The sequence below is a fragment of the Eucalyptus grandis genome, chromosome 8 (assembly GCF_016545825.1).
Source record: "Eucalyptus grandis isolate ANBG69807.140 chromosome 8, ASM1654582v1, whole genome shotgun sequence".
In the NCBI taxonomy this organism is placed as follows: Eukaryota; Viridiplantae; Streptophyta; class Magnoliopsida; order Myrtales; family Myrtaceae; genus Eucalyptus; species Eucalyptus grandis.
The window spans coordinates 42,902,241-42,928,682 of record NC_052619.1 but is presented as its reverse complement, the minus strand read 5'-3'; the positions used below and the strand labels follow the sequence as shown (position 1 = coordinate 42,928,682).

At 38.4% G+C, this 26,442-nt stretch overlaps 3 protein-coding genes across 3 annotated transcripts; 2 read left to right on the top strand and 1 right to left on the bottom strand.

The window, feature by feature from the left end:
* Positions 1-7,862: 7,862 nt before the first annotated feature.
* On the bottom strand, positions 7,863-8,834 carry LOC104417222 (early nodulin-75). The gene has a single exon (XM_018861458.2). It carries the CDS (start codon positions 8,832-8,834, stop codon positions 7,863-7,865), a length of 972 nt encoding a protein of 323 aa, XP_018717003.2.
* A 4,390-nt stretch (positions 8,835-13,224) lies between these two features.
* On the top strand, positions 13,225-14,697 carry LOC104417221 (early nodulin-75-like). The gene is made up of 2 exons (XM_010028530.2): positions 13,225-13,307; positions 14,337-14,697. Exons 1-2 carry the CDS (start codon positions 13,225-13,227, stop codon positions 14,695-14,697), a joined length of 444 nt encoding a protein of 147 aa, XP_010026832.2.
* Positions 14,698-25,344: 10,647 nt separating this feature from the next.
* Positions 25,345-26,442, top strand: LOC104417220 (early nodulin-75). The gene has a single exon (XM_010028529.2). The coding sequence runs from the start codon at positions 25,345-25,347 to the stop codon at positions 26,440-26,442; it is 1,098 nt and encodes a 365-aa protein (XP_010026831.2).

Sequence of the window (26,442 nt, the reverse complement as noted above, 5' to 3'; positions counted from 1 at the left end):
TAGATACGTATGAGCTTGATGTACTATAATCGTTACATTATATGGTCTCACGTACGAACCACTATATCCGTTAGATCACATGTCGACTCTTATATGGTTTCACATGATTCAATATTTTGATTAACTGGGTTCATGAAATTAGTCAAAAAATAATACAAAGTACATAACTTGTCTTGGATATACATACAAATTGATTGGAACCATTACAAATCCAAGCACGTGCGGCAAGTTGGAGCATATTCAGCTATTGGTGGTACCGGCCACCTTGGTGGGTCATATAGGTGTTTGTATGTATAGGACGTAGGACCATACCACCTGCAAACATATGGTCAATCTTAATTTACGTGGTGAACGTAATGAATTGGGAAAAGTGTCAAAAAAGTCATAAACCTTTTGTTTTTGTGCCGATTTGGTCCTAAACCTTTTGTTGGTGTTGATTTAGTCCTAAACATTTTTACGTTGTGTCGATTTAGTCATTTCGGCCAATTTTGGCCGGATTTTAACTCGGACGCCGGCTGGCTAATGTGGCCTAATCGCTCTAACATTGACAACTTTTAATAATATTTTAATATTTTTGAATTTTTAAATTTTTTATTTTATTTTATGTTTTTTTATTTTTTTTTTTTTCTTTTTATTTTTCTTTTCTCCTCTTCTTCCTCCAGCTAGTCACTGGACCTAAACAATCGCCGAGGCGACAGCCGACGAGGTCAACCTCGACCTCGCCACCACCTCGCCGGTGGTCGCGAGGGCAGCCTTGCGCAAGGCGGCGAGGCTCTCCCGAGCCTCGCCCATGGCCGGCAAGGGCAAGCCTCGCCCGCCCGGCGTGAGGCTGCCCTCAAGGCCCGGGTGGTGAGGGCGAGCCCCACTAGCTTGGTGTGAGGAGGCAGCCTCGAACTAGCGGGGCTCGCCCTCACCGCCCATGGGTGAGGCTCAACACTCGCCAAATCGACGAGGGTGAGCCTCACCGCCCGGCCTCTAAGGCAACCTTAAGGCTCGACCTCACCAGATTCGACGAGGGCGAGCCTCACCTACCCAACATGAGGCCGCCCTCGTGGCCATTGGCAAGGTGGCCGACGAGGTCGAGGTTGACCTCGCGGCTGTCACCTTTGGCTAGTCGCCGAGGTCTAGCGACCGCTTAGAGGAAGAAGAGGAGAAAAATAAAAATAATAAAAATAAAAATAATCTAAAATAATCTAAAATCTAAAAAAATCTAAAATATTAAAATATTATTAAAATTTATCCATGTCTCGCACCGATAAGGCCACATCAACCGGCCGGCGTCCGGTTAGCAAAATCCGGCCAAAATTGGGTAGAAATGACTAAATTAGCACAACGTAAAAGGTTTAGGACTAAATCGGCACCCAAAAAAAAAAAAAAAAAAAAGGTTTGGGACTAAATTGGTACAAAGACAAAAAGTTTAGGATTTTTTTGGCACTTTTCCCAATTTTATGAAAAATGTGGAGTTTATCTTTTCTTTTCTTTTTTATGAGATGATACGATAAATCAAATATCATCATTGTTAGAAATGAACTTATAGATATCATTAGATTCTATAAATTGATATCGAAATTGGGAGAGTTTCAAGGCTTGAAGATTTATAAAGGTGGGCTAGGGGTTTGATGGCAACTGATGGTGATGTGTGTTGAGGGAGAGAAAGGGATTTGTCGGCAATAGTGGCTAGGGTTCATGAGGGGGTTCGCAGGCTTGGGTGTTTGTATGGGAGAGTAATTTGGTCTTTTTAAGTGTTTTGTCTAGAGATAGCAAACCGGTGTAAATATGAAGATATGAAAATGGTCATCGAAAAAAAGAGCTAAATTAACTTTCTTAGAACTTTCAAATATACTACGGCACATTTTAACTCTATAACTAGGTACATCCGAAATGCTCGACCCAATTACGTTATATGAAAATTCATATTTTGACTAGCATAAGTGCTAAACGAAGGAATCAGTGGGCCATTTGGTAAATCAGTCCAAAAGCAGTTAGGCCAAATTGTCAAACGTCAATTGAAGCATATATGTAAGAAGCAAAATCGGATCATTACGTTGGGACGTGTAGTGTGGCTTTTAGTCGTCGGTAGGTATCTATTTAGGATGGCCAAATTGTCAAACGTCAATTGAAGCATATCTTTTTTTTGGTCGAAGAAACAGATTGTATTCATTAAAGCGTGATATTACAACCTGAAGATAAAGCATCGGCATATACTATATCAAGCAAAATATACGGGGGAAATAGATTCCAGTTTTGGGCCGAAGCATGGAGATGGGCCTTTGCAGCCCAGTCAGCAGCTAGGTTTGCTCCCCTTCTACAGTGGAGCATCGTTAGGTTAGGAAATTGAGCAACCAAAAAGAAAGCTTCATCGAGCACTGATCGCAGCTCCCACGGTGAAGATCGCAGACCCTTCATGATTTCGACAAGATGAAGACAGTCAGATTCGACTTCCAGAGTGGCGTTGTGGAGGCCTTGGCTGAGGAGATGTCGAAGTGAAGAGATGAGGGCTTGACACTCCGTTTCAAATGCTGAGTTCGCAGGGACGCATCTCGAATGCAGATCAGTAAGTATCCCTTTATGATCTCTGTAAAGACAGGCGATGGATCCAGTAAAATCGGATCAATCTGTTGGGACGTGTAGTGTAGCTTTTGGTCGTCGGTAAGTATCTATTTAGAATAATACGGTTCTGTTAACAGTCTTTAGTAGTTATCTAAATAGAAAAAAATTGATGTTTCTAATTCATCTATGTTTGTAGTTTGTTTGTAAAACAAACTAAGAGGTGCCTTGTCAACGTGAGTGCGTATGTGAACGAGATTTTGCACTAATTAACAATCATTATTTTTTATTCATTAAAATTAAAATTCTTTAATTATTAAATAACACCCACTTGTGGGTAGCTCAGTTGGTTCGATTTTAGGCACGCAAAGGTCTTAGAGTCGAAACTCCACAGCTGCTAACACGTCTTAAGTGGGGGCCATGGTGGTGGGTCATGTGTTAGCTTCCCCACCCAGGTATTGATACTTGGTCCAAGGTGCACCGCGCACTGTACGAGCCGTGGGCTAACAATTGGCGTAAACGAAAGTCGGGTTCGGCGGATCCTGGGTCACCAAAAAAAAATTATAATTATAAAATAATTTTTGCGTCTTATTGAAATAGTGTCATTGTTCATAATAGAGCGACCATTACTTTTTAATTATTTAAACTAGAATTTATTATTGTTGCCTAATAGTTATTAGGCACTCTTACAACCTTTGAAACATTGTGTTTGCTTGGAAATAACTTTTTCTTCTTTGAAAGGTTGTATCCATTCAAATATAATTATTCAATTCAATTATTTGCAGAACTTTCAAGTCTTTTCACAATCTTTCTCTTCCCATTTTTGTTTTCTTTCAAAAAGATATATAATCATCTTTTCCAAATGTTTTATAGAGAGACCTTGAAGAAATATGTGACACCCTCGACGGCCCCGATCCGATTTGGGTCGCCACAGTTTGCTTACCATTTACTTTCCTAATAACATGTCACTCGATACCGTTTCAATTGCAGCGGGTCCATACAACATAGGGGGTTTATGCTTTTTTTCTTTTTCTTTTTTTATAGGTCCCTTGCGCAATTCACATACGGAAGCACATCTAACAAACTCCCTTCCCTACATTCAGAAAACGATGCACACCTACTAAATATCTTATATAAGTTAAAACCGAACACGTTTATTTACATAGAGCAGATGGACATCTTTAGTCGGTACATCAAAATGCCGTAGTTTTCTATACTCGGCTATACTTCAAAAGATGACCGACATCTCCTCCCACAATCATATGCTTAAGGTCCATCAACCAGTGTCGGCGTCCAAAGGTTCCCTCATTTGCTATCCTTCTCCTTGCGGTCATATCCAACCGTTCAAACCATCTACTAATCTGAAATGTTATTCCCCAAAAGGGGTGCGTACAACCACTCAGCAGATAGGGAAATCCAATAACAACTCAATGCATCATGCAATCATACATGCATTGCGTGCATTACTTACCTTGAAGCCATGTGCATACTATCATGCATCATCATACCAATACATAACACATTCATGTGTATCATCATCGTAACATACATGTCATCATCATCATAATATCATTTCATCATACATGTCATCATTACACATGTCATCGAGCCATATCATATATCATCATCATTATCATTACCATGCATATTATCATGCATACCATATCATAAGTGATCATCGTTATTTCACATCACATGTCGTCATCATGCATGTCATCATGCATATCATATCATGGGTGATCATCATTATTTCACATCACATATCATCATCATCATCATCATCATCATGCATGTCATCATGCATATCATATCATGGGTGATCATCATTATTTCACATCACATATCATCATCATGCATATCATCATGCATATCATATCATGGGTGATCATCATTATTTCACATCACATATCATCATCATCATCATGCATATCATATATCATCATCATTATCATCATCATCATGCATATCATGCATGTCATGCCATGGGTGATCATCATTATTTCTCATCACATATCATCATCATCATCATCATCATCATCATCATCATGCATATCATGCCATGGTTTAATTTCCACTTTTAGCTTTCAATTTGATCACCACATCACCCATTTCTCATATCATCAATTTCATCATCCCTTCGGGCAAAGACCTCCGACAGGTTCCCAAAGATTCCAGCCATCCCATGGCCACCGGGCTTCCGGCCCCCACATTCCGGGCATCTCGCATCTCAACTAGCATCACGAGGCATTCCCTTCTGGCAGAAACCTCCGACAGGGCTTCCGGCCTTTACCCTTCTAGCCAGGCATCCCGCACCCAAATCCTGGCATCGCGAGGCATTCCCTTCGGGCAAAGACCTCCGACAAGGCTTCCGGAATTATGTACCAACATACCACCAGGCCTCCCCTGGAATTACGTACCGTATACCACCGAGCATCCCGACACTCCCGGGGAATCTCCGGAATTACGCCACTAGGCCACCGAGCATCATCATCCACCACAACAATCTCCTCATTTAACATTATTCATGTTCACCAATTTCGGTCTTAATTTAGCATGGCATATGACATGACATCAAACAAGTTATACTTGGCATGGAATTCACACATGCATCTCAATTCAATGTCATGCATACATCAAGACCTCATCATACAATGCAACATGGTATAATTATTTATAAAATTAATGGAATTTATGGCCAATAAAATAATCTATTTTATTTTATTTTTATTTTTATTTTTATTTATTTATTTAAATTCCAACTTTTGTCATCTCCATAAATATTAAATTTAATATCCACGAATTCCCAAAATTATAAAAATTACAGCAAATATTAAACAAGCCAATAGGATGATAATTTCATACAAAATACATGGCCAAATAGCATTTCACACAATTTCCCAATTTTCACAAAACATCATATAATTTTCGGATGAAACCAGAATGCACGGTTTCCGAAGAAATTCGATTAAAATATCCATACTGCCTCCAAAAATTACGAAATTTTACAGAGTTATAGCCAAGACATTTTTGTACAACTTTCATGAAGAACTCCAAGCCAGATTCTTTTTATATTATTTTATACAGTCTCATGAAACTTCTGGATCCACTACCGCATCGTCCAGTGTACACATCTCCGAAATATTGAGATTTCACCTACCTATTCTCTTTCGTTTCCTCTTAAATTCGGATATGTTATACATCAAGGTGTCCTCTACAAGTTTCATGAAGATATCTATGTCAAATAACCAGAGTATAGTCATCATCTATGTCCTTGAAGTCTCGGGTATCTCGGAATACATCACCAGAATCATCTTCTTCAAGATCTAGTAGATTCACTAGGCTATACTTGTTCATTTATCTTCAAATTTGAGTATGTTATAGTTTCAGATGTATCCTACAACTTTCATGAAGGAATCGAAGTGATATTCTCAACAAAAACCAACATGCAACCACGAATCCAGCAAGAGGTCAGTAATAACTCTCCAGATCTGAGTTCTCCGTAGAACAAGACTTTAACCCCTCAAATCTCCATCATTTTTCACGAAATTTCAGTATGTTGTAGTGAAAGATGTTAGCTACAACTCTCATGAATAAATCGAAGCCAAAATCGGACTCTAAACACACATGCAATCTCAAACAACATTCTGACTCACATGATCTGAGCAAGAACAGTCACACCATTCACACACAACTCATCCATGCTTCGGTTTTTTTCTCATCTAACACTCAAAAATTCAACATGCAAACAACATACAAGCATGCAAGAGAAGCTAGAGGACTCCCACTTGCCTCTAGACCGGACGGACAGCAGCAAAAGAGACGGCACACCGGCGACGGACGAACGGCGTGCGGGCGGCAACGGTTCCCTCTCCTCCTCTCTCGGCCTCCCCTCTCTCTCGCATCTCACTCTCTCTGCTCACTCTCTTGGCCGAACAAGCCACTCTCTCTATCTCCCTCTCTCTCTCTGTTTTTGGTTGTATATATTTGCATGCACTCTAGGTTTGCATGAGGGACAAGTGTAATTGTGGAGGAAGACAAGTGTCCACCATGCTTCACCTCCTCCATGCCACTTGTCCTATTGCATGCATCATGGGCCTTGGAGTTGGGCTGGTCGACCACTCCTCTTGGGCCTCTATTGGGCCAGCCAACTTGGCCCATTAAAAGCTTAGGCCAATGGGCCTAACGCCCATCCTAAAAATTGACATTTTCCTCTCTTTTTTTTTTTAAATTTCTTTTATAAATATTTTAAACTTTAAATTTTCCACATGACCAAAGTCTTTCGACATTTCATTTATTGAAATTTAATTTATAAAGTGCATGGCCAAGCATAGATTATTAATTTATCCTATAGTCCTAAATTCAAAATTCATAAACACAAGCACAATAACACCTAGCCTTAAGAAAACTAATGGCTAACACATAGACCATAGGTAATTTCATTACCTAATTATAGGCTTTAATTTCTCTAGAGGATGACTTGAATTTTGGGATGCCACAAAATATTAGAATTACTATCTAGTATTCTCATTTAGGACTTTATTATATCTTGGAAAAAATTTGCTGATAACCATTAATAACAATTGTGAAGCAAATAAATCTTCAAAGAAAGTAATATAATATCTTAAAGTCTGACTTGATAGCTCTAAAGATCTTACTTCAGTATTCTATCCAATTCGAATCAATATTTTCGCTACAATCCATTGTTATCATCTCATGTATGTACAACTATCATTATGTCGAAAATTCATTATTACTTCTCATACTTCACAAGGGAGTCAGAAGCAGTTGATCACCATTTTTAGATCTTAGATAATCAAACCAAGCTTTTTGGATTAAAGCTGTACTTAGTACACCTGTTTGGATGAAAATCTGCTGTCTTTTCTGAATAAGCAAGTCCTATCTAAGCATGCCAATAAATACTTTCCGCATGACTTTTTCGAATGAATAGTGCAAATCAACTTTCTATTTTACGTCTTTCATTAATTATTAATCAGATTCCAGCCGTGCATCTATGTTTGTGGAGGGTTTAGGAGTATGAACAAACTTTTCGTGCTCGCGGGACATGGCAAGGTTAGATTGCAGAAGGGGACACTTAGAAGAGTTTTAGAAAGGAAAGCTCATGGCTAGCAAGTACTCAGCATATATCAATGTAGACAAAGTCAAAGGACCTGCCCAAGCAAAGTACATACATCCCATATCGCATGGAGCACAAACAGCGAACCAGCTAACACGGTAGTGCCAGACACTCTATGGACCAGCTCTTATTTGAACCCGTGAAAAGCACACGACATATACATTCATTGTAGAACGCATACTCAGTTCTCGGTGGGAGGCTTGTGTGGTGGCTTGTGGTGCGGCGGCTTCTCACCCTTGCCCTTCCTCGGCTCCTCGCCTTTCTTCGGCGGCTTGTGTTCAGGAAAAGGCTTCTTTGAGTCCTCTTCCACCTCCTCTACTAGAATGTGTCCCTCGTGTGGTGGCTTGTGCTTTGGTGGTGGCTTTTCTCCCTTGCCCTTCTTCGGCTCCTCACCTTTCTTGGGTGGTTTGTGCTCAGGAAATGGCTTCTTTGAGTCCTCTTCCACCTCCTCTACGAGAATGTGTCCCTCGTGGGGTGGCTTGTGCTTTGGCGGCGGCTTCTCTCCCTTTCCTCTCTTGGGCTCCTCACCTTTCTTGGGCGGCTTGTGCTCAGGGAATGGCTTCTTAGAGTCCTCTTCGACCTCCTCTACGAGAATGTGTCCCTCGTGTGGTGGCTTGTGCTTTGGTGGCGGCTTCTCTCCCTTTCCCTTCTTGGGCTCCTCACCTTTCTTAGGGGGCTTGTGCTCAGGGAATGGCTTATTCGAGTCCTCTTCCGCCTCCTCTACAAGAATGTGTCCCTCGTGGGGCGGCTTGTGCTTCGGTGGTGGCTTGTCGCCTTTCTTTGGGGGTTTGTGCTCGGGAAATGGCTTCTTTTTGTCATCGGCTTCCATTTCCTCGGCAAGCAAATGGCCGGGGTGGTGGGGCGGTTTCTTGCCGGGGAATGGCTTTTTGTGGGAGTCTTCCTTTTCAACCTCCTCGACAAGAATGTGCTCGTGAGGGTGGCCATGGTGTGGGGGCTTGTGTTTAGGGAATGGCTTGTGCGAGTCCTCAGCTTCGATGGTCTCCAAGAGACGGCGACCACCAGGGGGGTGCTTGTGGTGGTGTTTGTGCTGTGGTTTATGCTCTTTTTTGAAAGGGCGGTGGCCGTCGGAGAGGACGGCAGCGGCGAAAAGCACCGCTCCCAAGAGCAAAACTAGCAAGTACCTGGAAGACATCGTGTCACTAGTTTCAGAGAAGAGGATGTGAGAGAGAGCCGATGGTGTGGGACTGGAGTGAAGGGAGTCTCTCAATTTATAGCGGTTTTGAGATTATTGTCGTCGTCAGCAAGCACGTCACTCGGTATTTGGATTTTTGTTTCAGTAAATTTCTTAGGTCGACCATGATTTTGATAGGGCCCAACTTGGGCTTTCCAACTACTGATTGAATTAGTCGGACGGGGCATATGAGACAGCACATTGAATAAGAAAGTGAGGTGCTATTCTGGACTCTTGTGCTTTCTACTACCCATATCATTCTTTAATCCAACGTTTAGTCCAATTTTGCATTATGCGAATCCTTCTTTTAGATAAATGTTAACTTCGCTTAATAGAAACAGTGCCGACCACCTTTTGTGTGGCTCCCATAGGTTCCGATGGCATTATCGTTGCAGGACCACGTCGGCCTGCAAGATCGTCTCTGTATCTTATGTGGTGAAAGGAGTGATTCTAGCTATAGTAGCAGAAAACCCAGCAAGAAAGAGGGTTCGTAAGAGGATAATTTGATTCGTAATGAAAGACAAACGACGTGCTATTGATTTCTTATAGTAAACCAACGCTATATAAGCATGACATAAATTGCTGATGGAAAAGCTCGTGCTCTAGTTATCATTGTGGCATGAGTTTGTAATGTGAGATAACTCGGTACTTCTTGACCCTATTCTAGATGACGAGAAAACTAGCAACGTGTCAGATGATTTAGAGGATATTACCGACATACCATACTTGAAATACTTTTGTACAGTTGTTCAGTGAAGCATTAGATTTGTTTCAAACCGATTCACTTATGTTCTTCTAAGAGCTGTCGAGTAAGATATGTATTATTTTCATGTATGTCGTGGTATAATTATATGAATTATTCTCTATAATAAATTAGACAGCATGTAAGGTTTTTTCTTATGGACTTAAATGTCTAGACAAGACAATCTACTCATATCTATGCAAAGTATTTAGCGCCAAAAGTTTCAATGAACCATATAATTATTAAAAATGATGTACATTGCGAAACTTTGAGTCCTCTTTCTTATACTTTACGTTTTTTTTAAATAAAAAAATTGGGTAGGAGTCCTAAACTAAATGACAAAAAATAAAGATAAGAAAGAATATACTAAGCAACTCAATGGGCACTCCAAGCAACTCAATGGGCACTCTATTAAAGAGCGAAACCTTGATGTTTTCATCCAAATTAGTCAACCAATCAACTCTCACTGATACCATGGCTCAACTAAAATTATCAGTTCACATGTTGATTTTATATGAGAAATTCAAAGTTACTTGCCGAACACGATAGAGATGCCGCGGCTTAATTTTTAAAATATTGAATTCAAGTAACACGAAAAGACTGATAACGAGAATAGACAGAAATTTGCTTAGGCTAGTCGTAGCGCAAGGATGAAGAAGTTTGACATGATCACGGAAACCACAGAAAAACGGAAGGATGCGGGGGATGAAATGAAATGTCAAGAGCCTGGATCTAGTCTAGGTCTTTCTCAGCAGAATCGAGACTGAAATCCAGGTAAAATACGCAGCACCGATGTCGCGCTGTTCGAGTCAAAAGAAGATTATGTCGTAACTAATCCTTGCCACCAAAATCGCAATCAACGATCGTAAACCCTGTAGCCTTCCGATCGGATCCACCCCGTTTCTCTCTCTGTCTCTCTGTCGGGGTCTTTGTTCATTCCGGCGCACGTTCCGGTGAAGTCGCTGTCGTGGCTGACATGCGCGGTGACATCACATTTGAATTTAAGTAATTGCAGGTTGTCCTTGGGAGAAGGGAAAGGAAGATGCCGTGCGCCCAGACACCAAAAGGGTGTCGGAGACTTACAAGGTTGTTTAGTGAGATTTAGTGTGAATACCATGCTTGAGATATTAAATAACAGATTTAAGCTTTTCAAATACTTATTAGTGATCCCACCAAAAATTTGCTTAATATATATATTTTCAACTTATGTGGTTCAATTTTAGCGAGGGCAATCGAAACCAAGTTGACTTAGTTCTTGATCACAAGCTTTAATGTTGGTATGAGTGATTGGTTCCATACATCAAATTAGAAACCAACCCCATGAACATTGGTTACGGAAGATTCGAATCGAGAATCAAACCTGTTGGTCTTGCAACTAATAACTAATCCATAAATCCAAAACAGGTTGTTTATGCATGAGATGGAGATTTAAAGTATTTTTATATTAAAATGGTGCTCACGTATCCAACCACGGGAAATATAGTTGGTGTGAGTTTTCACCCTCATCGTAAAGGTCGAGGTTCGAACCCTCTTGTTGCTAAAGTGTTTAAAGTGTGGGGTCCTGGAGAGTCGTGTGATCCCCAAAAGGTGATCTCCGACAGTTCCTTAGTCAAAAGAAAAAAAAAATGGTGCTCACTTTCTAAATCTTATATCAAATTTTAATTTATGCGCAAGAGAGAGTATAACAGTCATCCAATGCATCTAATAAAAATCCACCTATCCATCCCATATCATGAGCTCACCTAACAATGTTTCAATTTTCATCCCCCCTAGTTTTCGTGCAAAATGTTGCTTGCGGAGATAAGGAAAAATGTGCAAAATATAAGGAAACTAATAGACAAGATAATAATGAGTGGAGGGTCCCTTTTTCATCGTCTCTAATGCCTCCACGTTTTAGTTAAACGTATGAAATCAAAGGGTCCCCATCTGAAATGGGAAACCAAGAAAAGACGCCGCAAAATCCCTCTCTCTACCGGGACTCAACTGATCAGGATCTCAAATGCTAACATGCTGTTCCCTTCATCGTGCAACAATTTGAACAGTGAAACTGGAGCATGTGATGGGCTTCGTCATTCTAGCAATCATGTTTAACATGATTAGGACGCATCTTCTTATCGTGTTTCTGGAGTCTCCCATACCATCGCTTTCTTGACATATAATCATTGTTTCCATATATGAAACTTAGGTCGGTTAGGCATATCAATTTTATGAAGATAATATATTCGCCGACACCACATCCAATACTAACCACACGTCCAGGACTTTGTAACATGATTATTTTTTAGTATCCTATACAATTAAGTATAGTGAGAAACCTGTTATTCATGAAGTTCCTCAACTATATCACGATCGGATTAAACAAGTTCACGATAAAATGAGAGTGTTCTATGTTAACTTATAAATTGGAAAATATCAACAACAGAAAATCTAAATTCATCGCACTTGTGCTAATTCGGTCCTAAGTTTTTAACTTGGCCAATTTAGTTATAAATATTTTGACAATTTACCAATCAACCTAAATATTTTAATTATATCAATTTAGTCTTAAACCTTTGGACGAATTGTCAATTTAGTCAGCAATAGTAGTAGTAGTAGTAATAGATGGTAGTAGTAGTAGGTAGTCGTAGTAGTAGGTGGTCGTAGTAGTGGTAGTAGTAGGTGGTGGTGGTAGTAGTAGTTAGTAGTAGTAGTAGTAGTGGTAGTAGTGGTACCCATGTCAGTGTTTTTCGGGCCAAAATTGGCCGAAATGACTAAATTGACAAAGAGTTTATGACTAAATTGGCAAATCGTAAAAATATTTAGGACTAAATTGACATGATTAAAATTTTTAGAAATGAATTTATACAAGCACAGTAGGTTTTGGAGTTGTTTGGTAATTTTGCCTTTGGAAAAACCCCGTGAAGGATCAAGAAAATAATTAGGTGGTGAAGTGCAAAGAGAGGGATAACAAGTTCAAATAGCAATATGCAAAATCAATAAATGCATGCATGCTTCCATGCATCAATCTTTCAATCTATGATTTGAGTTTTCGAGGGGGGTGAAAATCATTATGATTCGACCAATGTCTGTAAATCATCTCAATAAATACCTCCACTATTGTGTCATTATTTGGGCCAATAATGTGAGATATATTAAGGGTAATCTACAAAATTAATACGTTGGATGGTGCGGAAAGTTGTAATTAATAGGCATTAGAATAACTGGATCATATTTAAAACCTACAAAGAAGGGCCATGTCTTCCTCCAACTTTGATTAGAAGAAGCTTTGGTCAACCAATTTTCTGATTTAAAATTATGGATAAACCCCATATTTATTTTTACTTAAGATTGCAAGGGGACAATGGGCCCGTTGGTTCGGCTTTTAGGGAATGCATTTGCAAAAATGTAAATACCTTTAGGTGAATGAGGTTTTCCGAAATGCAAATAATATTTAGTAAAATTTGTATTGAGAAACAACTTTGGCCAAAATACGGTTTGGTAAAATTTGCATTTGTAAATGACTTTTATTAAATTAAAAACAAAAAAACAAAAAATTTGTATTTTTTTTTTTTAAAGTCCGGCCACCGGACCGCCGGATCGGGCGGCCGAACTACCGGATCTGGCGGCCGGATGGCTAAATCTGGCTACTTGGGCCACATGACCTCAAGCTGCTATCACCTGGGGTCGCCCAACCCCGGCAACCGTTGCCTGAGGTTGCACGACCTAGGTGTCGCCTGAGGTTCGGCGACCCTTAAGCGGCGGTTGCCGATGCGCGCAACCCCTTGGCTGACGGTTTTTGGCCTCTAATCGGCTTCCGTGCGGTGGTTTTAGAGAAGATGAACAATAACCGAACTTACATTCCAAAGATGCAATTTCCCAAAGTACCTCAAGACCTGCTTTGGGCTAAGGGCCCTTAGAGCCATTTGGAGATGTAATTGCATTTTGCCAAAGTCACCCAAAAAATCGAACCAAACGCGTTTGCATTTGGTCAAGGGACTTTAGAGTCCGAAAGCCCATTTGAAAGGCCGAACCAAATGGGGCCAATGTCCATAATTCGTAAGTGACTAATTAAAGGCATAATTGGAGGAAGTTTCCTCAAATCATGGGAGGAGGCTTATGGTGTTTACCACGATCTCTTTTTATCTTCTTTTTTTTTTAAGTATACATTGAAAAGAAAATTGAGTTATGATCATAAACGATACTACATTTTAAGGCTCAAGTAATTTTCACCCCACTATTAGCTCCTGACACTCCCTATCACATTGATTTGATTATATTATCTCTTGTAGGTCTCACTCTTAATTTAAGATTAGTCATTTCCTTTTTTTCTCCACTTTCGATTTTACTAGAAATGAAACTACCCATACTCCTCTCAGACAATATTTGCTAAGATTAGATGTGGGGCCCAATCTTAATTTAAATTATTTATTGCCTTCTTTTTTTATGTTTTTTATTTTTTATTTTTCTCCTTTTCTTTATCTATTTGGAATAAATTGGTGTTCCTATTTTCCAAAAAAAAAAGTTTATTTGGTAGATAGCTAACAAATTATTGTGTCAATGAGTTGATATTTCTCTTTTTATTTTTGCTTTAGGAAACTATTATTCAAAAAATAATCTAAACATAAGTAAGAGTGAAAAGAATCATCTATCAATTTTGGTACGCATTTTGTTTAATTATAATATTAATATGTCATTATATTGTAGTCCGTGTATTTTAACTGCTTAACTTGCATTTTATTCAGTGAATCTAGTAGTTCAATAATCCATGGGGACAAGCCACCGAAGAAAAGCGAGGAGCCAAAGAAGGGGAAGTGTGAGAAGCCACCTACGAAGCACAAGCCACCCCACGAGGGCCACATTCTTGTAGAGGAAGTGGAAGAGGGCTCAAAGAAGCCCGTCCCTGAGCAGAAGCCACCAAAGAAAGGCGAGGAGCCAAAGAAGTGGAAGGGAGGCAAGCCACCACGCGAGGGTCACATTCTCGTAGAAGAGGTGGAAGAGGATGCGAAGAAGCCATTCCCCCAGCACAAGCTGCCAAAGAAAGGGGAGGAGCCGAAGATGGGGAAGGGAGAGAAGCCCCCACTCAAGCCTCCCACCAAGAACTGAGTGTGTTGTAGATGATGCGTCCCTACATGCGCTCGTTATGCATTAGGAATAATAGCTGCACTGAGTATACGTACACTATCAGCGCGATCTCGTGTCTTAGTCAGTGGATGGTCTTGTATCGCTTCACTCTCGTTCTCTAGCTTGTCTTTTGGCTATGTTCTGTCTTGGAGTCGACTCTTTCACTTTGCATTGGTTGTACGATTGGTGCATTGAGAAGATCTTCGACCATGTAGATTATTGTATGTGATCCTATGCTTTTCCAATATTACCATCAACTCTCAACCAACAAAAGGAATTTCGATATATTTATTTGGGAAAAGTACTCCCTAAGTGTCAAAACTTGATACGAAGAGACACTTAAGTGCCAAAAATTAGGAAAGTAACATTTAAGTGTTTTTTTTTTTTGCATAATGTATTTTTATACTCCATTACTATTGAAAAGTGAGACACTTAAGTGACATCTTAAACGAACCCTACCAGAAATCCTACGTGGCAAATTTTTATTAATTTTCTTGCCTATGTGGCTCGCCGGAGAGTTTACTCAACAAAAAATGCAAAAACGACACCATTTTGGCATGGATTTTGTATATTAGAATTTTAATATAAAATTAATTTAATTAAAATATAAAATAAATAAATAAATTTGAAAAAAAAATATATAATCATGATAGTAATATACACGGGGTAAACTTTATTAGAGTAAAAATAAAAATAGCTCCTACAAAATAATAGAATCTCATGATGCTTCCAAACTCATGCTAATGACAAGGGTGAAGGCGTTTAATTTATTGAATCTACAACCGTATTATCTATGGAAATAAGCTCTACTGTAGCATCACCATTCTAAACTATTCAAAAACGTGACTACCATATGCTTAGATACCTTAAGACCTTTGTTGTCGTTGTTAATAAACAACAATGCACAATTATTATTACAATACAATTATATAGGTCTATTCATAAAATCAAATACGGTCAACTGCCTAATAAGGTTTTGGAATCAAATAGCCTTAATAGTAGTCAAAAAGCGTGCTACCAACTCCACTTGCATCGTTGAGGATGACATAGATTTATGTTTCTTTCTTTTTTTATAACATTGTAACTCTTACTAACTCAAAGATATATCCTGTTGTCGACTTCAAATTATCCAAATAGCTAGCAAAGTCTACATTTGAATAGCTTACTAATTGCAAGTCTTGAACATGTTTGTAAATCAACATATAGTTTTTTGTCCTTCTTAAGTACCTTAAAACCTTATTGGCAGCAATATGATTAATATCAGCTCAGAAGTCATATCACAAAAGTAATGTTTGATCTAATGCAAACGTAAGCATATGTGATATTTACAAGTATCTTAGCATGAAGTACATCATTCATTTGGGATTTTTCAAAATTTGAATGAGGACATTGTGAGAGATTCATTTTATCACCCTTAATGACAGAAGCAATTCTTGGCTTGCAATGCTACAAAATTGAATCTTTCCAAAATACAATCAACATATACCCTATAAGACAATCCCAACATACGACAAGGACGATCCCTACAGATCTGAATGTCAAGGACAAAAGACATATCATCAAAATCGTTCATTTCAAAAAAATTCGACATCATCCGCTTTGTCTCATGTAGTAATCCAATATCACTGCCCGCAAGCAAGATATCATCTACATAAAGTATAAGAAAAATAAATTTCCTCCCATTGGCCTTGTAGTATATATACTAATCTACTTTGTTCTCAACAAAATTGAATGAAGTGACAACATAATGAAACTTCAAGTATCATTGTCTAAAAGCTCGCTTGAGGTCATAAATAGACTTTGTCAATATACATATAAGTCTACTTGGATTATTTGTTGCAAAGCCCTCGAATTGCACCATATAGACCTTCTCATCAGGGTATCCATTTAGAAAGACAGTTTAAATATCCATCTAGTGTAACTACATATCAATATGAGATACTAATGTTATGATTACTCTAAAAGAATCTTTAGAAAAGACCGAGGAAAAAGTCGATTCGTAGTTTATTCTTTCTTCTTGAGTAAAACTCTTGGCTATTAGTTTGACTTTAAACTTCTCAATCTTTTTTTTTTTTAGAGTCTCCTTTTAGTCTTATATACCCATTTGCAGTCAATGGGCTTGTAACCCTCAGACAATTCAATAAGCTCACAAACACCATTATATTTCATAGATTACATCTCGTATTTCATCGCATCTAACCACGGATCTTATTGGGGACAAGAAATAGCATCTGTATAAGTCATTGGATCAATTACATTGAAAAAGAAAGTGAGGTGCTGTACTAGATCTCTAGCTTTCTACTGGCAATATCACTCTCTAATCGAATGTTTGGTCCAATTTTGCATTGTCCAAATCCATCTTTGAGTAGACAAATATTCATGAAGAACTTCGCTTTATGGCTATCCTCAATGATTTTTTGTGTGTGAAATCCTCACATATCATGCCCATCTAAAAGTCTTTGTGTAGATGTAGTTACAAAAATGGCGGATCTAAGAAAAATCCTTATTTGTCTGATTCAAGTCAAAAGCTTCCCTAGCTATAATCAATAGCATATCGATGTCAACTGTTTTACATAAGACAGGTCCATGCATCATACTAAGGTTCGTATCAAATTTATGTTTACTCGTGAAATGGGCAAGTCCCTACAAACATCATCAGTTTTTTTATTAATTATTATCGTGTTGCATGAACGTGGTATTTGGTCAATGAAAACTCTTCAATAGTAACCAGAACTTGTAGAAATCTAAATTCTACACCCTTTGCATACCTGAGCACAGGGAATTGTCAAACGTGATAAGTGAACACAAGATTATTATATAACTAATATTCTCATTTTACGAGTAAGCGCATCACATGGGCTAACAGTTACCACAACACCTACACATGTGCACCCCAGTATTATAAAATGAACAATTTTGAGGTTTTCTACGCCGAAGTGGGCAAGACTCACATGGGTTTGAGAACATAAACAAGCACAACCATTAATTATAGGGGCGCGGATACCTGAAGTGTCAAAACTTAACACGGATCGACAATAGTGCCAAAAGTTAGAAAATGTACACTTAAGTATCAAAATCGAAGCAAAATGGATCAATAAAGTGCTAATAGTGAGAAAATCTAGTCAAAATATTGTCGTGGCATTTTTTTGGCAATACAAGTGGAAAACAATGTCATTTTGCATGCTAACCTAACTATATAAGCCAAAAATGAAGTTTTGCATGCTAATGTGATTAGATAAGCCAAAAACAACTTCATTTTGCATCGAATTTGAATTTAGTATAAATATTAATCAAACTAAATTAAAAATGTTTTAAAAAAAAAAAAAAAAAAAGGAAAAAAAAAAAAAGGATTGCAACATGATTGGCAAGTGCTATGCAACCCTCGCCCCGCCACCCCACAATCGCTAGGAAGGACCAGCAGCAGTGGGGGACCAAGCAACCTCGCCGACTCTTCCCCCACTGTCGCCGGCCTATCCTGTGATAGTGGGGCGGCAAGCGATGAGGGCTACTTGATGCAATCCTTTTGTTTTTCTTTTTTCTTTTTTAATAATTTAGATTAAATTTTAATTTAATTAAATAAAAGGCAAAATGACATCGTTTTTTTTTTTAACTCAACTTTCCGACAAGCCACATAGTCGACTTATATTATTAAAAATAAGTCACATCAGATTTTTGGCGCCCTTCGCCAGAATTGATACTTAAATATCATATTTTTTTTTAAAAAGTGACACTTAAGTGTATCTTTTGGAATTTGTAGTACTTAGGTGTCCCTCTATGTTAAGTTTGGACATTTGTATTGTAATTCTGCCTTAATAATATCGAGGCATTAAATTAAAAAACTTATATTCAATGAATATATTATTATGGTATTACAAGTTTCTTTTTTTTAATATTGACGTCATTGTTCATGTCAGCCAGGACGGTGACCTTCGATTGGCAGGGACAAGCCAGATTGAGTCATATCCGATCAAATAAGAATCGGGCCGGTACTTGCTAGTTGATTAACGCAGACTTCGCGAGACCTCGTAGTGTAGCTTCACTCGCCACGTGGCAAATTGCGACAGGCATGCACCAATACAGGTCGATGCTGAGCCTTTGACGATCCATGCACGAGTGGCGAATGGGGCAGATCGACAAGGCCGACCACCCTTGGGGGGGGGGCCTCCCGTAGGTTGCAATGGCATCATCGTTCTAGGACCACATCGGTCTCCAAATTGATATCGAATCTTTTGTGGTGAACATAGAGATTTTATAGATCCTTTCCAAACTAAAGATTACCTAGATGGAAATCTAAAATTAGGATTGAAACCTTGTAATTTAAGAGTGAAAAAAGTGATTATAACTGTAGTATCGTAAACCTCATTGCATGTCCTACTAAGGAAAGTGTAATTGTAAGAGGATAATCTCACAAATAATCAAGACACACTATTGATTCCATATAATAAATCAAGACTATACTAACATACCATAAATTGCTTATTGGAAAGCTCGTGTTTTACTTACTATTGTGGGTTGAATTTCATAAAGTGAGGCGACCTAGTACTTCCTGACCCAATTGGGATGACAAGGAAAGTAGAAACTTGTTAAATGATATAGACGAGATCTGCAATATATTATGCTCAAACTACTTTTGTACAATTGATTAACGAGGCATTAGGTTTGTTTCAAACCGATTAACTTTATGTTCTTCTATGAGTGGCTGAGTAATGAAGGTTTTGATGCATAAAGATATGTAGTATTGTTGTAGTCATTGCATAGGCGGGTAATAATTCTATGGATTATTCTTAAAAGTAACGTTGAGGGCATGTCTGCCTTTTATGATGGAAGTGGACGTCCAGACGAGACTGACCTGCGCACATTTGTGATGAGTTTTCGAGGCCAAAAACTCTAGTGACCCGTATTATTAATAGAAATTCCGCATAGTAAAATGTTGAGTCATCTTCGACCAAAAAAAAAAAATTTGTTGAGTCATCTTTCTGACAGTCTATGTTCTTGTTTATCTTTTGTTAAAGTTTGCGTAAGGGCCTAAACTAAATAATAAAAAGCTAAACATAAAGAAAGAATTTAGTTAGCAACTCAATGGGCACTCTTTTAAAAAGGAAAGCGAAACAAGACACAAACTTTGGTTTTTACCTACAACTTAGTCAAATGTTCAACTGTCACCGAAACCATGGCTTGACTAAAATTAATACTTCACATGTACCGAATCGGTGATTTAGAACCAATGATTATCGGTTTAGTTCCTAGTTGCAATGTGGACCGATCCGTCAAACCATCTTAACTAGGCTAATAAGTTTTTTTTTTATATAATTTTTACTATTATAAACAATTCTCAAAACCCTAATTTCTCATTTTCTCTCATTCAATCTCACGCGGTACCTCCCTCAGTCCCTCTTACTCACTTAGTCTCACACCTCTCACTTCTCACTCTCACTCTCAGTCTCACACAGTCACGTGCCTCTCTCATTCGGTGTTTGTTTTGTTACATACATTTTCCTTTAATTTTCTAAGAACGTAAACTCCAATGGAGATTGGGAATCCTAAATAGCAACAGTGAAGAAGTAAGGGATGAGAGATTTGGGCGGAGGTCTATTACTATTTATGGGGGTGTTGCAGAGTATGAAATTATGCTGACTAAAGAGTGAGCGAACGAATGATCCTACATAGGGAAAAAAGAAAAGAAAGATATCCTCACCAATTCTCGGGTCCATCCAAGAAATAGTTTCGGTTCACTTTAATTTCAAGATCATGTGGGTCATTTCACAGTTGTAGGGTGAGAATCGAGTCACTATGAGACCAGTCACTCTTGATTTTTAATAAGCATTTCAAAATACTTTTCAAATATGATTGATATGACATGATTTAATTTTATAAATATTGATTGCAAGAAACACGAAATGACTCAATAACGACAACAGATATATTTCCTTAGGATAAGTCGCCGTGGAAGGATTAAGAAGTTTGGACATAAATCCCGTGAACCTCAGAAAAAGGAAGGATGAGGGATGAGACGTCAAGAACCTTGGTCGATTCTGCTACGTCTTTCAAAGCTGAATCGAGACTGAGATCCTGGTGAAATACGCACAACGATCCCCCTCGCAACCGATGTCGGCGCTGTTCGAGTCAAAAGAGGATTTTGTCGTAACTAACCCCACGAGGCGAAATGTCCACCTTTTCGGCGGTTCACACTTGCTTTTGCCACCAAAATCGCAATCAACGATCGCAAATCCTGCAGCCTCCCGATCCGGTCTACCCTGTTTCTCTTATCTGTCTCTCTCTCGGTTCTTTATTCATTCTGGCGCGCAATCCGGTGAAGTCGCTGTCGTGGCTGACATGCGCGGTGACATCAGGTTCGACATTAAGTTATTGCAGTTTGTTCTAGGGAGAAGGGAAAGGCAGATGCCGTGTACCACTACACAGAGAACAAAAGGGTGCTGGAGATTTATGAGGTTGTTTAGTGAGATTTAGTATGACTGCCGTGCTTGAGATATTATTAAATAACAGATTTAAGCCTTTTAAATACTTATTAGTGATCCCAATAAAATTTACTTTATATATATATATATATATATATATATATATATATATATATATATATATATTCTCAAGTTGCATGCTTCAACTTTAGTAGAGGTGATCGAAACCAAATTAAGTCGGTTCTTAAATCATACGCTTTGATGTTAGTATGGGTGACTAGCTCCAGACAACAAAGTAGAATCCAACCCGTGAGCACTGGTTACAAAAAATTGGAATTGAGAATTGAATCACTTGGTTTTGCAAACGCCAGCTAATCCGCAAGTCCAAAATAGGTCATTTACTCGTGAGAGGAAGTCTTAGCATATTTATGCATTAAACAAGTGCTCACTTTCTAAATTTTAGATGAAATTCTAGCTTATGCTTAAGAGGGAGTGTAAGAGTATTTATATATCAGATTGCACATTATCTAACAACTTAAACTTAGACGGTGGTTAATAAAAATTTTACAGTGCCACCTAACACATATGTAATGACTCGGGAGCCACGTTCAACTCATGATTCAGGTGGATGGGAAAACCCAACACGCATCAAGGGAGATTACATGAACCGAAGGGCTCAAGCATCCATGCATCTCATGAAAGTCTACCTATTCATCCCACTCATGCTAACAACGTTCCAATGTTCATCCCCCCTACTTTTCGTGCAAAATGTTGCTTGCCGAGATAAGGAAAAGAGTAGACAGGACAATAACGAGTAGAGGGCCCTTTTCTCATCGTCTATGATGCCTCCACGTTTTAGTTAAACGTATTAAATCAAAGGGTGGTCCCCATCTGAAATGGGAAACCAAGAAAAGACGCCGCAAAATCTCTCTCTCTCAACCAGGATTCAACTGATCAATATCTCAAACGCTCACATGCTTTTCCTTCATCGTGCAGTGAATTGAACGGTGAAACTTGAGCAATGTCACCAAGGCTCATAGGGATGCGTGTGATGGGCTTCGCTATTCTAGCAATCATGTTTGGCATGATTAGGACGCATCTTCTTATCGAGTTTCTGGAGTCTCCCATATCATCGCTTTCTTGACATATAATCATTGTTTCCATACGTGGAACTTAGGTCTATTAAAATGACCAGCTGGTCCGGTTATGCATATCGGTTCTGCGAAGATAATTTATTCACCGACTACATATGCAACGGTAACCACACATCCAGGACACTGTAACACGATATTTTTTTAGTCTCCTATACAATTAAGTATAGTGAGAAACCTATAATTTCATGAAGGTACTCAACTAAATTGTGATCGAGTTAAACAAGTTTGCGATAAAATGAGATTTTTCTATGTTAGCTTGTAAATTAGAAAAATTCCCAAAAAGATCCCGATTCATTGGACTTGTGTTAATTCAGTTCTAAATTTTTCAATATGACCAACTTAATTATAAACATTTTGACAATTTTCCAACCAATCCTAACATCTAAATTATGCTGGTTTAGTTCTAAAACTTTGAATGATTTGCTAATTTAGTCATTTTGACCAACATTGACCGGAAAACACTTATGTTGACAATTTTTTTTTTTTTTGCATTTTTTAATTATTTTCTGAATTTTGTATTTTTTTTTCTTTTCCTTTTTTTCCAACTCTTAGCCAACAATGGCACAAAGGTCACTACGCCAACCTTGCCAGCCACAAGTGAAGGCCCAAAAAACAAGCAAATAATAATAATAATAATAATAATAATAATAATAATAATAATAATAATAATAATAATAATAATAATAATAATAATAATAATAATAATAATAATAATAATAATAATAATAATAATAATAAACTAATTCAAAAATACAAATAAATTGTTTACATTAGCATCGGCCATGCCAAGTAGAATGGCTAACACTAATTAGAAGTAGGGTTAATACCCTAAAAAACCCCAAACTGGTATACCTATGACAAATTTACCCCAAACTAATTTTTTGACCACAAAAAATCCCAAACTTGTATACATTTGACAAATTTACTCCAAACTAGAATATTTGTGACAAATTTACCCTATGTTCGTTTTCGTTAAATTTTACTATTAAATTATTAAATTAAATGACACGTGATAATTGACTAGTATACTAATTTGGGATATTACGCTCCATTTGTTATAGTTTACAATTTTTGTGATTTTTTTGTGGTATTATTACAATTTAGTATAGGGTATATTTGTCACAAATTTACCAATTTTTGGGTTTTTTGTTGTCGAAAAAATTAGTTTTTGGTAAATTTGTCATAAATGTACTAGTTTAGGGTTTTTTATGGTCAGTCAGGGTAAATTTGTCACAGGTGTACTAGTTTGGAGTTTTTCATGGTCAAAAAAATAGTTTATGGTAAATTTGTCACAAGTGTACCAGTTTTGGGTTTTTCAGCGTATTAACCCTTAAAATAACATTTTTCCTACCAAAATTGGTCTAAATGACTAAATTGACAAATAGTCTAAAGGTTTGTGACTAAATAAACAAATCGTCAAAATATTGAGGACTAAATTGACATAATGAAAAGGTTCAACAATGAATTAGTACAAGCACAATAAGTCTAGGACTTGTTTGGTAATTTTGCCAATGTCAATTCCCTTTGAAAGATCAAGAAAATAATTAGGAGGTGAAGTACAAAGGGAGGGATAATAAGGGCATGTAGCAATTTGCAAAATTAATAAATGCATACAAGCATCTTTCAATCTAGTATTTGAGTTTTCAACAACAATTTATATTTACATATTAAGACGATGAAAAATTGGGCCAATAATGTGAGATATATCGAGGGTAATATTTGGGCCAATAATATGAGTTAAATGAAGGGTAATCTACAAAATTAATACGTTGAATGATGTGGAAAGTTGTAATTAATGGGCATTCGAATAAGTGGATCATATTAAAAGCCTATAAAGAAGGGCCATTCCTTCCTCCGACTTTGATTAGAAGAAGCTTAGATCAACCAATTTTCTGATTTAAAAAATATGGATAAAACCCAAATTTATTTTTACTTAAGATTGCAAGTGGACAATGTCCATAATTCTTAATTCACCAATCAAAGGCATAATTGGAGGAAGTTTCCTCAAATCATGGATGAAGGAAGCTTATAGTGCTTGCCACGATCTCTAATTATCTTCCGTTTTTGAGTATATATTAAAAAGAAATTTGAGACATGATAAAAAGTGATACTCTAAATTAATTATGAATTCACTTGCAGTCCATAATTTACTTGCATTTTTAACAATATACATAATAAAATTACTTAATATATGGAACACGAAGGAAAATATGGCCCTTGTGTTAGGGAGACAAAATTGAGCTCTAGAAACATTAGGGATTTCAACAGCCGTGTTTGGATAATCCAATGCATTCTTAGACCATTCTTAGTCCAAGAATAGTAATCCCTTCACGCGAATCAATCTAGTGGCTGGCTCAATATCAACCACCGCCGCTCCAATATAAATTCAATTTGTGGTTCCGCTATAGAAGCTTTTCAAGAAAAGCTTGCTACGTAATCAAGACCATCATCCTATAATAACCTCTACTACTCTACTCTATTCTACTCTATTGTGCATGTGATCTACAAATCCGGTGTCTGGCTAGACCAATTGCGCTTCGAAATGCGTGTTCTTCATTGTCAAGTATATTGATTTATGATGTGTTTGTTTCGGAGAAAATTTCACGTTAAAGAAAAATGCTTTTTAATAAAATTATTTTTAGAAAGATATTTTCCCCTTTTTAGATTAGGAAATTCATTTTCCTAAAAAAAAAAATCTACGGATTTTTCTTAATATGAAATTTTGTATAACCATCACCAACTGTTCTAAAAAACTTAAACTGTTAAATGAATACACATTTTAATATTTAATTATTATATCACCTAGCTTTAAACATGCATTTTTTTTAATTGTTGATTTTTTATTGGTAAATGAATCATTTTCAGTAAGAAAGTTTGGAAAATTAATTTGAGAATTTTTTTTTTTAACTCAAACAATACACCCTAAAAATTGAGAGATCTAGAAGCCCCGATCCATAGATGGACCCCAACAAATTACCATCTGGCGGTGAAAATCTGTGCAGAGAGAGCAGTTAATTAGGGCCTGATTGTCAAACTTTTCAAACCTAAAATTAATCTCAATGACCGAAAGATGGACCCTGCCTATAGCGAAGGCACAGGCAAAATCCTGGGAATCGAATGACATGCTTGCTGACGACGACATAAGTTCGAAAACCACTATAAATCGGGACACTCCCTCGCTTCTAACTCCAACACCTTCAGCTCATACATCCTCTGCTCTAGCAAACATGAAGCAAACGATGTCTTCTAGGTGCTTGCTGGTGTTGCTCCTAGGAGCGGTGCTTTTCACCACCACCGTCTTCTGCGACGGCCACCACCCTAAGCCCCCGAAAGAGCACAAACCACCGCACAAGCACCACCCTGTTGGGGGTCGCCGCCTCCTAGAGAGCGTTGAAATCGAGGACTCACAAAAGCCCTTCCCCAAACCCAAGCCCCCGCACCACCCTCCTGAGCACATCCTTGTCGAGGAGGCCGAAAAGGAGGACTCCCACAAGAAGCCATTCCCTGGCAAGAAACCACCCCACCACCCAGGCCACAAGCTCGCCGAGGAGACGGAAAAGCCATTCCCTGAGAACAAGCCCCCGAAGAAAGGCGAGAAGCCACCACCAAAGCACAAGTCACCGCATGAAGGACACATTCTTGTAGAGGAAGAGGAAGAGGAAGAGGACTCGAAGAAGCCATTCCCTGGGGACAAGCCACCGAAGAAAGGCGAGGAGCCAAAGAAGGGAAAGGGAGAGAAGCCACCGCCGGAGCACAAGCCACCCCATGAGGGCCACATTCTTGTCGAGGAGGTGGAAGAGGACTCGAAGAAGCCATTCCCTGGGGACAAGCCACCAAAGAAAGGCGAGGAGCCAAAGAAGGGGAAGGGAGAGAAACCACCTCCAAAGCACAAGCCACCCCACGAGGGCCACATTCTTGTTGAGGAAGTAGAAGAGGACTTGAAGAAACCCATTCCCGAGCACAAGCCGCCAAAGAAAGGCGAGGAGCCAAAGAAGGGGAAGGGAGGTAAGCCACCACACGAGGGGCACATTCTCGTAGAGGAGGTGGAAGAGGATGTGAAGAAGCCGATCCCCGAGCACAAGCCACCGAAGAAAGGGGAGGAGCCAAAGAAGGGGAAGGGAGAGAAGCCGCCACACAAGCCTCCCACCGAGAACTGA